At 49.4% G+C, this 12,440-nt stretch overlaps 2 protein-coding genes across 3 annotated transcripts in view; one reads left to right on the top strand and one right to left on the bottom strand.

Moving 5' to 3' along the window:
• SLC37A3 (solute carrier family 37 member 3) overlaps positions 1–12,440 on the top strand; it is a 31,031-nt gene that overhangs the window by 545 nt on the left and 18,046 nt on the right. For both annotated transcript variants that reach the window (XM_063395564.1, XM_063395563.1), the window contains exons 2-3: positions 2,819–2,993; positions 3,096–3,210. In XM_063395564.1, the coding sequence (XP_063251634.1) occupies positions 2,893–2,993; positions 3,096–3,210 (216 nt within the window). In that variant the 5' untranslated portion in view covers positions 2,819–2,892. The remainder of the gene's footprint in view (positions 1–2,818; positions 2,994–3,095; positions 3,211–12,440) is intronic.
• On the bottom strand, positions 5,405–11,089 carry LOC134549702 (uncharacterized). Its single transcript, XM_063395562.1, has 2 exons — positions 10,992–11,089; positions 5,405–7,599 (listed from the first exon to the last, which is right to left on the bottom strand). The coding sequence occupies exon 2, from the start codon at positions 7,585–7,587 to the stop codon at positions 6,076–6,078; it is 1,512 nt and encodes a 503-aa protein (XP_063251632.1). The 5' UTR covers positions 7,588–7,599; positions 10,992–11,089; the 3' UTR covers positions 5,405–6,075.

Below are 12,440 nucleotides of genomic sequence, written 5' to 3'. Positions count from 1 at the left end.
GCTTGGAAAAATGCATAGGAGTCTGCGAGTTTGTTTGGGGTTTGATGGGGTTTTCTTTGTTTGTTTGTTTTTTTAAATTATTGCTGTTTTAAAGAAAAAAATCCTTCGTTTGTTTTGCACTTTGGAATGTTAAGGCTGTGCTTTCCTGCCGGCTTTGGAGGGCAGTAGGGTAGCATTAAGTGTGTTTATTTTGAACTTAAGGTGTCTTATTTTGGCTTTAAGTGAAAGGATAAGGTAGAACACTAAGGAGAGCTTAACAAATAAGGGTGAAAGCCTATCAAAAGCTTACTCAAAATAGCAGCTGGCTGAAGGTAAATAGTGCTAAATAGTTAGACGAGGCAGTCTAACACTCTAGAAGCATTGCTCTTCCTTTCTTAAAGGCATGTGCTTGACTGTCTTGAGTTCTGTGGGTCATCCTGCTGCTGAGCTTTTGCTCCTCCTCCACAAAGTCACCGCGGCGTTCTCACAATAATTAGAGGACTAATTTTAAAGAAGAAACTGGTTGCAGACTTTTCTAGCCTAGGAAGAATGCCAGTTTTGAATGTAGAAAGGGCAGGATGAAGAAAGAGGGAAAATAAAATCTTTCGTGGTTATCTCTACACTGTGGAAATGTCCTGTGCCAGAAGATTTTCTAGAGAGCTAGTTGAGATTGGGAAGCTCTGAGGAACAGATTGATTCAATAGTAAATGCTGTTAAAAAAATAGGTGACTTTAAGGTCAAACCAGGTCTTAGCTTTAAAAGGACTCAGTATCTTGGGCAAATAAGATCTACATTTGCGTAATATTGACATGAAGCAAGTAGTAAATCTTGTGCTTTGGGCCACAAACTGATTAGCCAAGGAAGGAACTTTTCCCCACAGCGTTGCACAACTGGCTGTGTCTGGCTTTCCTCGGGCTTTCCTTACCTCTGTTTTCTGCCTGGTGGGAGGGGAGGGAGAGTCAAGGAAGTGTTGTGAGAAGGAAGTGTTGTGTTTGACCAGCAGACCGTGTGGCTCACAGGCCTGGAAGGATATGGAGCTGGGAAACTGGAGTGCCTCGGCTTCCCTTCTCTGTGCAGCCCTGAGCTGCAGGGTTCCTGCTGCCTGCCAGGGAGTAGCACTGTGTGATACTGGTGTGGGTGCTGAGTCTTCATTCACTGATGCTGAGAAATGGTCGGGGACCTCAGGTGAAGGTAGCATCTGGACTACTTGCAAAGTTGCCTCTTCAAGGGCTGGTCTTGCCTTCTCCCAGCTCCAGGTGTAGGCACTCTTTTACCCTGTGTGAAGCCAAGCAGGGTGGGTACGTGTCCCTCCAAGGAGGTGCAGGCACACTGAGGTGCAGTGTGCCAGCTGGAGCAGTGGCAGTGTGCCTCAAGAGCTCCTGGGCTGTGTGGAGACAGATGGTGTCAGGGCTTGTACAGACTCACTGCATTTGTCCTGGATGAGAATGGAGGTGTTCGGGTGTGCTGCAGGATAAATGTGACTCCAGTGTCTCAAAGCTGTCATAGCTGTGTCTGTTACTCAGAGGAGCTCCATGCCACACTCTGTTTTGGAGGTCAGATGTGATGTCCGTTTCCAGGATGGTTCATGTATCCAGGAGTAGCTGAATATTGCTGTTGGTCAGGCATGTGTCATTGAGAGAACAGGGAGGGGAGACAGCCTGCAGTGAAAGGTGTCTTGATGAGACCTTTAAAAGGAGTAGAAAGTGTGTGAAATAAAGGGTTTTCAGCAGCAGAAATCTGGATGAGAGACTGTCTGGGCAATGACTTCTGCTTTCTCCAAGTGAAGTTATGAAGCCGATCTTGAAAAATCTTCTGTCAGATGTGCAAATAATTACATACAGCACCTGTGGATAAAAAAGCACACAAAGACATTATATTCTGTCTTATTTCAGTGCTGATCCTTCGGGGGAACAGGGGTGGTGCTTTATTTTACCTCTCCTCAGCATGCCGAGTGTTTGTGGTGTTGACATATCTTTTTAAGTGTGTGGAGAGAAATTGAACCCCTCTGCCCGGTGGGGCTGTTTCCCAAAATCTGTTAGCAGACACTGTCCCTTGGCCACGCCAGCACAGCTGGGGGATTGGAGTGGTGTGATGTGGAGCAGCAGGAGGAAACTGTGTCTTAGTGGTCTTCCCTCAGGACTGAGAGTTTCTGATTGTCTCGGGGTTGAGGCAGGTGTCACCCGTGCCCTGGGAGGGACAGGAAGGTGTGACTTGTTGTGTGCTCTACTGTGTTTGGGACAGATGCAGCTGTAATGTCAGGCTTGAGAATAAAGAGGCAAGGATTCCAGCTGTTGGATTTCAGCACTGCCCTCACAGTTACTTCCCTTTTTCCATCTATGCAAGTGCACTCTTGGGTATATTCCTCCAACAGCAGCTTAATGAGGCAGTCAGATCCCAAACCCTTCCCCACCCATAGTCAAATGCTGCTCCTGTGGCTTCATCACCTGCCTGTGTCCAGGCAGGTGCAGCAGAAAGCTCTTATTTATGGTCACTCTGTAGTGCCCCATGTGTGTAAATGGTGCACAATGGTCTTAATTGGGACAGTGCTGGAAATTGGTAGATCCAGGGGGTTCTCCTTTGGTCCTGGGTGCTGAAGAGGCCTCTGAAACAAAAAAGTGCCATGAGGGTACTGGGAGAATGGGAATTACAAGGCACCTTAAGCCGTAGAAGTTACTGAGGAATATACAACTGATGAGATGGGTAGTGGTGGGAAACAAGTTGGACAGGCATGGCATAGAGTTATTCTGTCTGAATTCAAACTGTTTGAGGGGCAGAGCTGTACTTCATACACGTGTTTTAATTCAAATATGTTTTCCCTTCTCACCTTCTTCTGTTTCAGTGAGCAGAAAAATGACTTAATCACCATCCAGCCCTCGTGGCCAGGGCAGGAGCAGGGGTAGGGCTGCCAGGAGCATGGCTGTGCCTGGAAGCTTACGGAGGCAGCCTGCCAACAGAGGCCTTGTGTCCCACTGCACCCACCATCATATTGTTGTGTTCCTGCTGACTTTCTTCAGGTAGTTGGAGTGTACCTCTGCTCAGAGATTTGTATTTCCACCCTTTCCCCCTTGACCTCCAGAGGAGATTGAGCCAACCCGTGTCTGTATGTTTTCTGGCAGTTATTCCCTGCTCCATGCCTCCAGAAAGACGTTCAGTAATGTCAAAGTCAGCATTTCCAACCAATGGACTCCTTCCTGCCGAAACAGCACGGCCCCCGAGCTCCAGCCGTATGAGGTAAGGACACAAGGGAGAAGGAGGTGCTGGGGAAGGTGAGCTGAGCTTGTGGGCTGAAGAGCACTCCTTTAGGTGTTCCTCTCTTCTCAGAATGCGAGTGGAAACTTTAGGTGTTGGCACTGTAGTTCTGTGGATCACCAGGCGGTGCTGAAATCTTCCCTGGTGGTGCCCAGAGAGAAACTCCTCAGGAAGCTGCAGTGTTCCAGTTCCAGTGTTCCAGTGGAAATGGGGGCCCCAGAAGAGGCTGCAGTAGCCAGCACCATGGAGGAGGGGGAAGAGGGACTCTTCCTCTGAAGTGTTGGAGGCAATAAACCAAAGCAGTTAATGGGCTTACAGAGAGTTCTGTGAAATCCTGGCTGTGCTTTCTCTGTGGCAGTGGTGCTGCTGCCACCCTCCTAAAAGGACAGCCAAACTAGGAGAGAAGAGGGCTGTCTGACAATGCTAGCTATTTATCTTAAATTGATAATGAAGAATGACATTTTATCTTGTATCTGATAGGCCTCATTTCCATGCTGAGCATCCAGTACCCCTTGTCTGTAAAGTCCTGGTTTCAGTTAAAGCAGTGGGTGTGTTTTGGTAGTGCTTGCTTGCAGGAAAGGAAGTTTTAAACTGCTTGGTTCTCACAAATGGGAATGCAGTAACAACCTCCTGGTTCCTGCCATGAGGATTTTAGGGCCATGCTTGTTTTTAGTAATGCTCTGTCCAGATGCTTTTGAGAAGTGGAAGAAATCTCACATTAAAAGCTTGGTCACAGGCCATGAGATCTATTAGAGCTGGGAGTTCCAAGTCAGCTGCTGGAGCATTGCCTGCATTAGAAATCGTTGGTTATTTGAATGTTTGACAGAAGGAACAGAAGGATGATAAATGCTGACTTCTTGTGATAAGTGAAAACAGTAAGTTTGGCTTGTAATGTGTTCAGGATTTTACAGTATGGCCAAAAGGAGTGAGCATCTCAGGGATGCTAAAAGGAAGTGCCAGGTGTTTGTATTTAGTTCTTTAACAGACATTCAAACTACTAGTATATTTTGGAAGCTATTTTGATTTTTTTTTTTCAATATATAGGTGATTGGGTGTTTGCTGGATGTTGAGATGCATGTGTCTGATCAAGAGAAATGGTCAGACTGGTCCCTTAGGTATCAATTTAAGTTAGATCTGTTAAACTAAGTGGATGTATGATAAGTGTTGTCTGTAGAAGATATTTTCCTGGAGAGGTAGAATCAAGCTGAAACTAATGATATTTCAGTTAGGCACATCTATAGGCTGGGCTTGGGTTGGGTTTGTTTGTATTCTAATGGAGGGGAGGGATGGTGGGAAGGAAAAAAATACTTGGTTCTGATTAACTTCATTAATTCTTCAAGTTTTCCTCAAAGCTTGCTATTTTTTTCACCTGATGTCACTAATCTTTCTTTGGGGGACAAGTGAGACTTTTTCCCTTTTTTTTTGATCATACTGAAACTAAAGTAAAACTCAGAGTAAGCACAAAACCAACAACATTAGTGATTGGAGTTTGTTGTTAATAGTTTCCAACCAGTCTATTTCTTCCCCTCGTTTCTTTTGTGCTGTTTCTTTTCTGTTTGTTGTCTGTCATTTCTTATTTTGGCTGCTGCCACAAATACTTTAGGGAATTATTCATTTAGTGAAGACAGCAAGAGAAGTACAGAAGAGATGCTGCACATAAAACAGAATATGCCTTTATTGTATTATTCATTAAAATGCTCATCAGTGTTTCAGAGTAAGGAGCTGTCTAACAGTTGCATGCTTGTTAGAAGTAGGGTTTGTTGTGCCACTCATTTGTCTTGATCCAGGTGAAAGGAGCATTTCTCACTTGTGGTTTGCTAGCTTGCATTTTAGAAGTGAAGCCAAGTGTAAGTGGACATTTTCTGCCAGAAGATAATGCCAGAATTGTTCTTGATTTGATAACTGAAGTGTTGGAGAAATGGGAGCTTGCTAGGGCCAGATGGTGTTCTGCTTTGGAGCTGGGGTTTCCATTGAAAAAGAGTAGTGTCGCGGTGCCGTTACTAAACCCCTTGGCTTCACCCCGAGCCAGCCCAGGCACCGGAGCAAGCGGAATCCGAGCCGCCCCTCAGCGGAACGAAGGGGTCAGCCCTGTGGGTTCTTGACCCTGGGAGAGACCTGAACGGCAGTAGGATAACTGAAGCGACGCGCTAAGAGCGAGAAAGGAGGATCCAGCCAGCCAGAGAAACCACAACTTTAATCCAACATAGCACTGTCCAGACCGAAGTGGAACCAGGCTGAACTGGATACCGAACAAAGAAATGCACCAGCTTATATGCTTTCGGGGTAGGGGAGGAGAAATGGGAGTCCCTCTTTGCGGCAACCAATGGAACCTTGACACTTGGGAGATAAGGGGAAGGGTTGCAAGCCTTGAACCAGTTAGGGGATAGGGGAGGGATAACACAGTGGCGGGAAGAGGGGAAAAGGTAACATGTGACCAAGGGGAACTTATGAATTTCAATTAAGGGGGGGTGTACAGAACATACAACATTGTGCAGAACATACAATATAGGACCCACCAGCCTTTCATCTTTTCCACATATCTAAATCCTTCCTACTTGGTAAACCACCCATATATCTTTCAACCTCTCTCTGCCTCAAAACCCTCTTTCCTATATCCTTCTTTCAGCACCCTCTCCTTCTTCCTTAAGTCTCTCTCTTTAAATCCTCTCCCTCGTCTGTCCTTCTTTTCCTTGTCACAGTCCTTCACTGCACCTGCTTGTTCCTGCTTACACTGTCCCAACTTTCTTTGTGGAGTCCAACTGAGGTTTAACATACTGAAATGGGGAAAGTCCAACCATCCACACCACCACATCTCCCCCTTTTCTTTTATTTTTGACCCTGTGAGTTCTATCTCAGATATCCGAATTGAGGGGGGTCCACCAGGTATTCAGAACGTGGGTATGATTCTGCAAACCACTGCTGTTGAGTAGGCCATTGTTCTCGAGGAAAGCTGCGCACTTCTTCCACGATGATTTCAAGCTGTTCAGCCTGCTCGTCCTCATCAACGAAGCTTTCCTCCTCCTCCTTGAACACTTCTGGGCCTACTTCAACGGCTACTCGGTGGACTTCAGCTTTGAGTGGTGATGTGGAGGAAGAAATCAAATTCTGCAACATCTTTTTCATTAGTCCAAGGCTGGCAATAGCAACAAAAAGCACAAAAACAATTAACAGAACAGTTCTAAGAATCGATCCCGTCCAACCCGAGATCCCCCATCCCTTGAACAAATTACTGAGCCAGTCCCCGTATTCTTGCTTGATGTCTCCTATCATGTTTTCCATTTGTTTGAGTGCCTCGCGAGTCCCCTTGGCCCTAGATGTCAAATTAAAGCAGCAGAGCCCCTCAAACTCCTCACACGAGTGACCGTGGAGGAGCAGGAGGTAATCGATGGCTGCACGATTCTGGAGGGTTGCCTGCCTCGTAATTTCCTCATCTTTCAGGAGGTTTGATAGGGCCCTAGAAGTCAAACGGGATTGCTTAGCTACCCAACATTCCAAATGGCCTAATTCTCCGAGGGTCTTAGCAATGGCGACCCACGGCGCAAATACTGTGATTGCGATGCCTTTAGATCTGCTCCAATGGATAATTTCCTCATCGCAATCGTCTGCCAATTTTTTGAGAGAGTAGTCTTCTCTCTTCTTTCTAGAGTGTGCCAATAGATGTGCACCATTTGTAGAATTTTGTGTAACCCAATCCAAAATTTGTGATTTGTTGGGTGAAAACAATCCGAGGGTCCCAAAGGTGCACGGGCCTCCGGAGAGGTGAGAGGGGATACCTGCCCATGCGTGGTCTCCGCAAATCAAGAATGTTCCCCTGGGAAGTTGGCGGGGATGGGCAAAGACTTGGGCTGATTTTTGGGGAGGGATTGGAGGATAACTAAAGGACACAGCGTTACACCAATGAGTATTAAAATGGGCTTTGGAGGAGACAAAATGGCGGTGGTGACGCTGGACGTGGTCGTTGCGGATATGAAAACAAGATTCGGCTCTGGCGGAACCTAGAAGCTCCAGCTCCTGAGGCTCGTTTTCTAACTTTGGAAGACTTTTAATGTAATTGTACCACGCGACGATGTAATGGGCATGCTTTAGGTTATGCTCCATTTTAGCAGCTTCTTGTCTAAGTTTTTGAGCATAACCTAGAAGCATCTTGGGCATCTCACGATCTTTAAATGGGATCCCCACGAGGCAGGATGCCATGGGATTCGCGGCACTCGCTTGGTTGAGACATATGTGGTCTTGGCCCAGTGATTTGGCCAAGACAGCCCAGACGTTCTGTTGCGGCTGGGGGACGAGCCACGCCTGGGCGATGGTCAGGAGACTGGCGAAGAGGACGGCTGAACTGATGGCAGTCTTGGCGCTCATGGTTGGACGGATCTAAACAGAAACTCAGAAAAACAAATCGTTACAAAGTGGGAAATCACAGAAAAAGGGGTCCTCCCAGCCTTCTGACTGCTCCTCCTCTTCCTCTGAGTCACTGGACTCACGCCTTCTGCGGCGGAGAGCCGCGGAGGCGACTTGAGGCTTTTCGTTTTCTCGGACTTTTGTTTTTCTTTCGATATAAGGCTTTACCCATCTGGAGGGTATCCACTTCGGCCCGGCATCAGTGGAGACGCAGGCGTACCCGCGCCCCCACGTCAAAAGCGTCAGTGGACCCTCCACTTTCCCTGTTTCGGGAAACCTTACGGTCACCGGCGGATGCTGCTCACTCAGGTCCCAGTCGCGGTTGCTATTGAAATGCCGCACAACGGGCGGATCTGGTTTTTCATAAGAACAATTTAGGAAATTTAACACATAAAGTGCCCTTGCCAATCTGATTGATGGAGTTTCAACCTTCAGGACTGGTCTTTGCTGTTGAAGGACCCGTTTGACGTTCTGATGGGTCCTTTCAACAATGGCCTGACCCGTGGGGGAGTGAGGGATGCCCGTTTTATGCTCAACTCCCCATTGCTGCAGGAAATCTGCAAGCTCCCTGGAAGTATACGCAGGGCCATTATCTGTTTTAATTTCCTTGGGGATGCCCATGAAAGAGAAGGCCTGAATGAGGTGTTGGATGACGTGGGAGGCCTTCTCCCCTGCGTGTGCGGAGGCATAGACTACACCCGAGAAGGTATCAACGGACACATGCACGTACCGGAGCCTCCCGAACGCCGCCACATGGGTGACGTCGGTCTGCCAGATTTCACAACTTCCCAGCCCTCTGGGATTGACTCCGGCGTGCATGGTCGGCACGGAGTGGGATTGACACGATGGGCACGAAGCCACAATCGCCCTGGCCTGTTGCCGGGTGATACGAAATCGGCGGACCAGGGCTGGTGCATTCTGATGGAACAAGGCATGGCTGAGCTGTGCCTGTTGAAATATGTCAGGCAGTGGGGTCTTTGTCACAGGTGCAGCGAGAGCATCTGCTCTCCTGTTGCCCTCTGCAACAAACCCTGGCAAATCGGTGTGCGACCTTGTGTGCATCACGTAGAAGGGGTGCTCTCGGTGGGACACAAGCTTTATAAGCTTCGAGAGCTGCGCATAAAGCGCGTCGTTGGAAACCTGCTGTAATACCGCCTGATCAGCTCTGGACACTACCCCTGTAACATAGGCAGAGTCGGTAACTATGTTTAGTGGTCCGGGAAATCTCTCTAATGCCCTGACGACTGCGGCCAACTCAGCGACTTGAGGCGAACCCTCAACGATTTCAACATCACTGTCCCACTGCTGAGTTTCGGGATCCTCCCAGGTCATCACTGACCTGTGAGAAGCCCCGGACGCGTCTGTAAAAACGGTCAAGGCCTGGAGTGGTTTTGCACTTCGGACACTCCTCAATGCCAATTCAAAATTTCCATCCAGATTGAACAATTTGTGGGCCGGCCGATGAATTGAAATTTGGCCCGTAAAAGAGTCCAGAGCGAATTGTAGAGCTTCATTATTTTGAAGCAGAGTTTCCAACATGGGTTTGGTGATCTGGCCCGAGGATAATTTGATGGGGAGATGGATGCACTCAAAGTCACAACCGGCCAACTCGCAAAGGCGCGTACGTGCCTTGCGGATCAGCTCAGCCATGATTTCTTGTGGCCTCGTAAGTCTCTTGGGCCGGTGGTGGCTAAGAAAGACCCACTCTATGATCAGCAGTGGATCTCTCCCACCGTGGCCCTTGGTGTCATGTTGTGTGGTGTTCGAATCCCACTGAAAAATGACCCCAAAAAGATGCGGGAGCTTACCCAGCACCACAAACCGAAAGGGTAAGCCGGGGTCACATCTGTGCGCCTGGCGTGATGACAACGCCTGTTGTACCTTCTCCAGTGCTTTCCTTGCCTCCGCGGTGAGCGCCCTGGGAGAGCTAAGCTCATCTCCCCCCTTCAATAAATCGAAGAGGGGTGCTAGATCCTCCGTGGAGAGACCCAGCCAGGGCCTCACCCAATTCAACTCTCCGCAGAGTCGATGGACATCCGCAAGGGTCCGGACTGATGTCCGGATAGCCAATTTTTGGGGAACAATGGTCCGCCGTCCGATTTCCAGCCCCAGGTATTTCCAGGGTGGCATCCGCTGAATTTTCTCTGCTTGCAGCTCAAACCCTGCAGCAACTAACAAATCTGTTACGCGTGTGAGGACTCTATCCAGTTCGCTTGTTGTTGGGGCGCAAATGAGGATATCATCCATGTAATGGTGGATGATAACCTCCTCCGCGGCTGCGCGCACAGGACGCAGCAAGGAAGAGACGTACAGCTGGCACATCACCGGGGAGTTCTTCATACCTTGGGGAAGAGCCCTCCAGTGATACCTCTTCCTTGGGGCCGCTCGGTTGATGGTAGGCACCGAGAAGGCAAAACGCGGTGCGTCATCCGGATGTAAGGGAATTTGGAAGAAGCAATCCTTCAGATCAATAACTGCCAGATTCCAATTTCGGGGCAGCATGGCAGGGGATGGCATTCCTGGTTGGAGGGATCCCATGTCCTCTATAACGTTATTAATTTGTCGAAGGTCGTGAAGGAGGCGCCAGCGCCTTCCGTCACTCTTTCGAATGACGAAGACGGGCGAGTTCCAGGGGGAATTCGTTTCCACGATATTACCCTTCTGTAACTGCTCCTCCACGAGCTCCTCGAGCGCCTTTAATTTCTCCTTGGATAGCGGCCACTGGTCAACCCACACTGGATTATCCGTTTTCCAATTCAGTTTGAGGATTGGGCGCTCCTCAGTGACCGCTAGGCAAAAAACCTGAGGGGGGTCTGGGATACTAATTGTGACCCCCCATTGGGACATGAGCTCCCTACCAAGCAGGGGCCGTTCATATTTGCAAACGAAAGGGCGCGTATATGCCAATTGCCCTTTCGGCCCCGTGAATTTCACCATGCGCGCTGATCTCTTAGCCGATTGAAAACCCCCTACTCCGGAGATATTCGCCGGCGCGTCCTCCAAGGCCCAATGTGACGGCCACTCCCGGGTGGGAATGACCGTGACATCCGCTCCTGTGTCAAAAAGAAGACCTTTATTAACGGACTCATCCCCAATGGACATCGTGCATTGTATTATAGGTTTTTCTTCTGTGATCCGATGCACTGCGTTGACTGAAAGTGGCCTTTCCTCAGGGTAAACCTGATACTGATCTGGCCTGGTGTGTGGAATTGCCTGGGCCACTATTTGTCCCTTTGGGTGGAAAGCTGGGGGATGAGTGGAACGCAGCCAGACATTGAGGAACCTGGGGTCACCCTTATAGGTTCCCGGGTATACCTCAATGTCTTGCGGAGTGTATTTACAGTCCCCAACAACAATGAACTTACCTTTCCTTTGAAACGGCCAGTCCAGAAGGTCTTCGCAATCCACGCGAACTGGGTACCAGCTGGTATCTCTGAGGTGCGCACTGTGAGTGAGCCTCAACCTGTAAGGTTTACAAAATGGTGTTAACGTCAAGTCCGGGAAAATTCCCTCCTGGGAAGGGTAAAGGAAATTCCAGTCCGAGATAGTTGTCTTGGTCCAGTGACCCCCGAAGGCGTTGACTGCCTTCTCTTCTGCACTGCCCACCCTGTTGGGGTCATCATGCCGGGTGGGCCCGCACTCCCCCCCTAGTTTTTTGAATTGTGTTCGGAGTCCTCCTGCTGCGGCCGAGGCTTTGCCAGCAAGTTATGCGGGCATTGGCTCACAAAATGCCCTTTTTCATGGCAGAGGTAGCACTCGACCCGTGCTCTGGCTGGGTTCGACGCTGCCAGCTTGCGAGCCTGTGGGCGACGAAGAGTCGCATCTTCCGCAGCATGCACCTGCCGAGTTCCCTGCTTGCTTGTGGTGGTCATATGTTGAAGCAGGAAAGGGACCTTTTGCTGGCAAACTTGCAGCATCACCTGTAGAGTCCGTGGGGGTTCTGGAGGGAGACTTAAAATCGCTTGTTTGCACACATTATTAGCATTAGCAAAAACAATCTCCTCCAAAATTCTCTTACGGGCAAGCCCGTCCGTTACTTGTATTTCTAAAGCCCTAGTCATCTTGTCCACGAAATCTACAAATGATTCTGTGTCCCCTTGCCTAATCTGGGTGAATGGCGGCAGGGGTGCACGAGGCTGCATCGTGAAAAAGGCTTTGCAGGCCAGGTCTCGCACCCTAGGCAAAACTGCTGGTGGAATGAGCAGTGCCTGAATTTGAGGGGACTCGAAGGAACCTTCTCCTCCCAGCAATTCAACAGTAAGGGGATTACCTCCCTCATCAATTGCTGGGAGTGGCAGGTGCGGCAGCTCTTCCCGCAGGGCTTGCCTAAATGCAGCAAGCCATAATTCAAATTCAGCCGGTGTCATCAGGCAAGAAAATAATTGCTTTAAGTCTGCAGGAAGGGTTGTCGCAGCTGCTAGGTCTGCCTGAAGGAGGCCGCGGAAGTACGGGCTCTCTCTCCCAAACTCTTTGTGCGCCTTACATAAATCTCGAATTATAGTTTGTGAAAATGGCTGCCAATTCGGTTTAGGGTCGCCACCCCCGCGAGCCCTTCGGTAGGTGACAGGTGCAGCTGAGAGATGCACTTCCTGGTTTCCATCGCTGTTGTCTTCCGGTTCCCTACCGTGGGAACCGGAAGAGGCAGCGTGGGAACTACCATTCCAAGATGGCCTCCTTCCGGGGTGGGGAGAAGTGCCTGGCTCCGCCCCTAGGGCGGGCCAGGGGGCAGGAGTGGGAGGAGTGTCAGCGTGGGAAAAGGGAGGGACCGAAGGCGGGGTTTGGGCGGCCACAAAGGGAGGAGACATCGGGTATGT

Source organism: Prinia subflava, chromosome 4 (genome assembly GCF_021018805.1).
Source record: "Prinia subflava isolate CZ2003 ecotype Zambia chromosome 4, Cam_Psub_1.2, whole genome shotgun sequence".
Classification (NCBI taxonomy): Eukaryota; Metazoa; Chordata; class Aves; order Passeriformes; family Cisticolidae; genus Prinia; species Prinia subflava.
This window is presented reverse-complemented; position numbering and strand designations above follow the sequence as displayed.

What these genes read in the sequence shown, in the direction of transcription:
- LOC134549702 (XM_063395562.1), bottom strand. Translation starts at nt 7,587, where the DNA reads ATGAGCGCCAAGACTGCCATCAGTTCAGCCGTCCTCTTCGCCAGTCTC.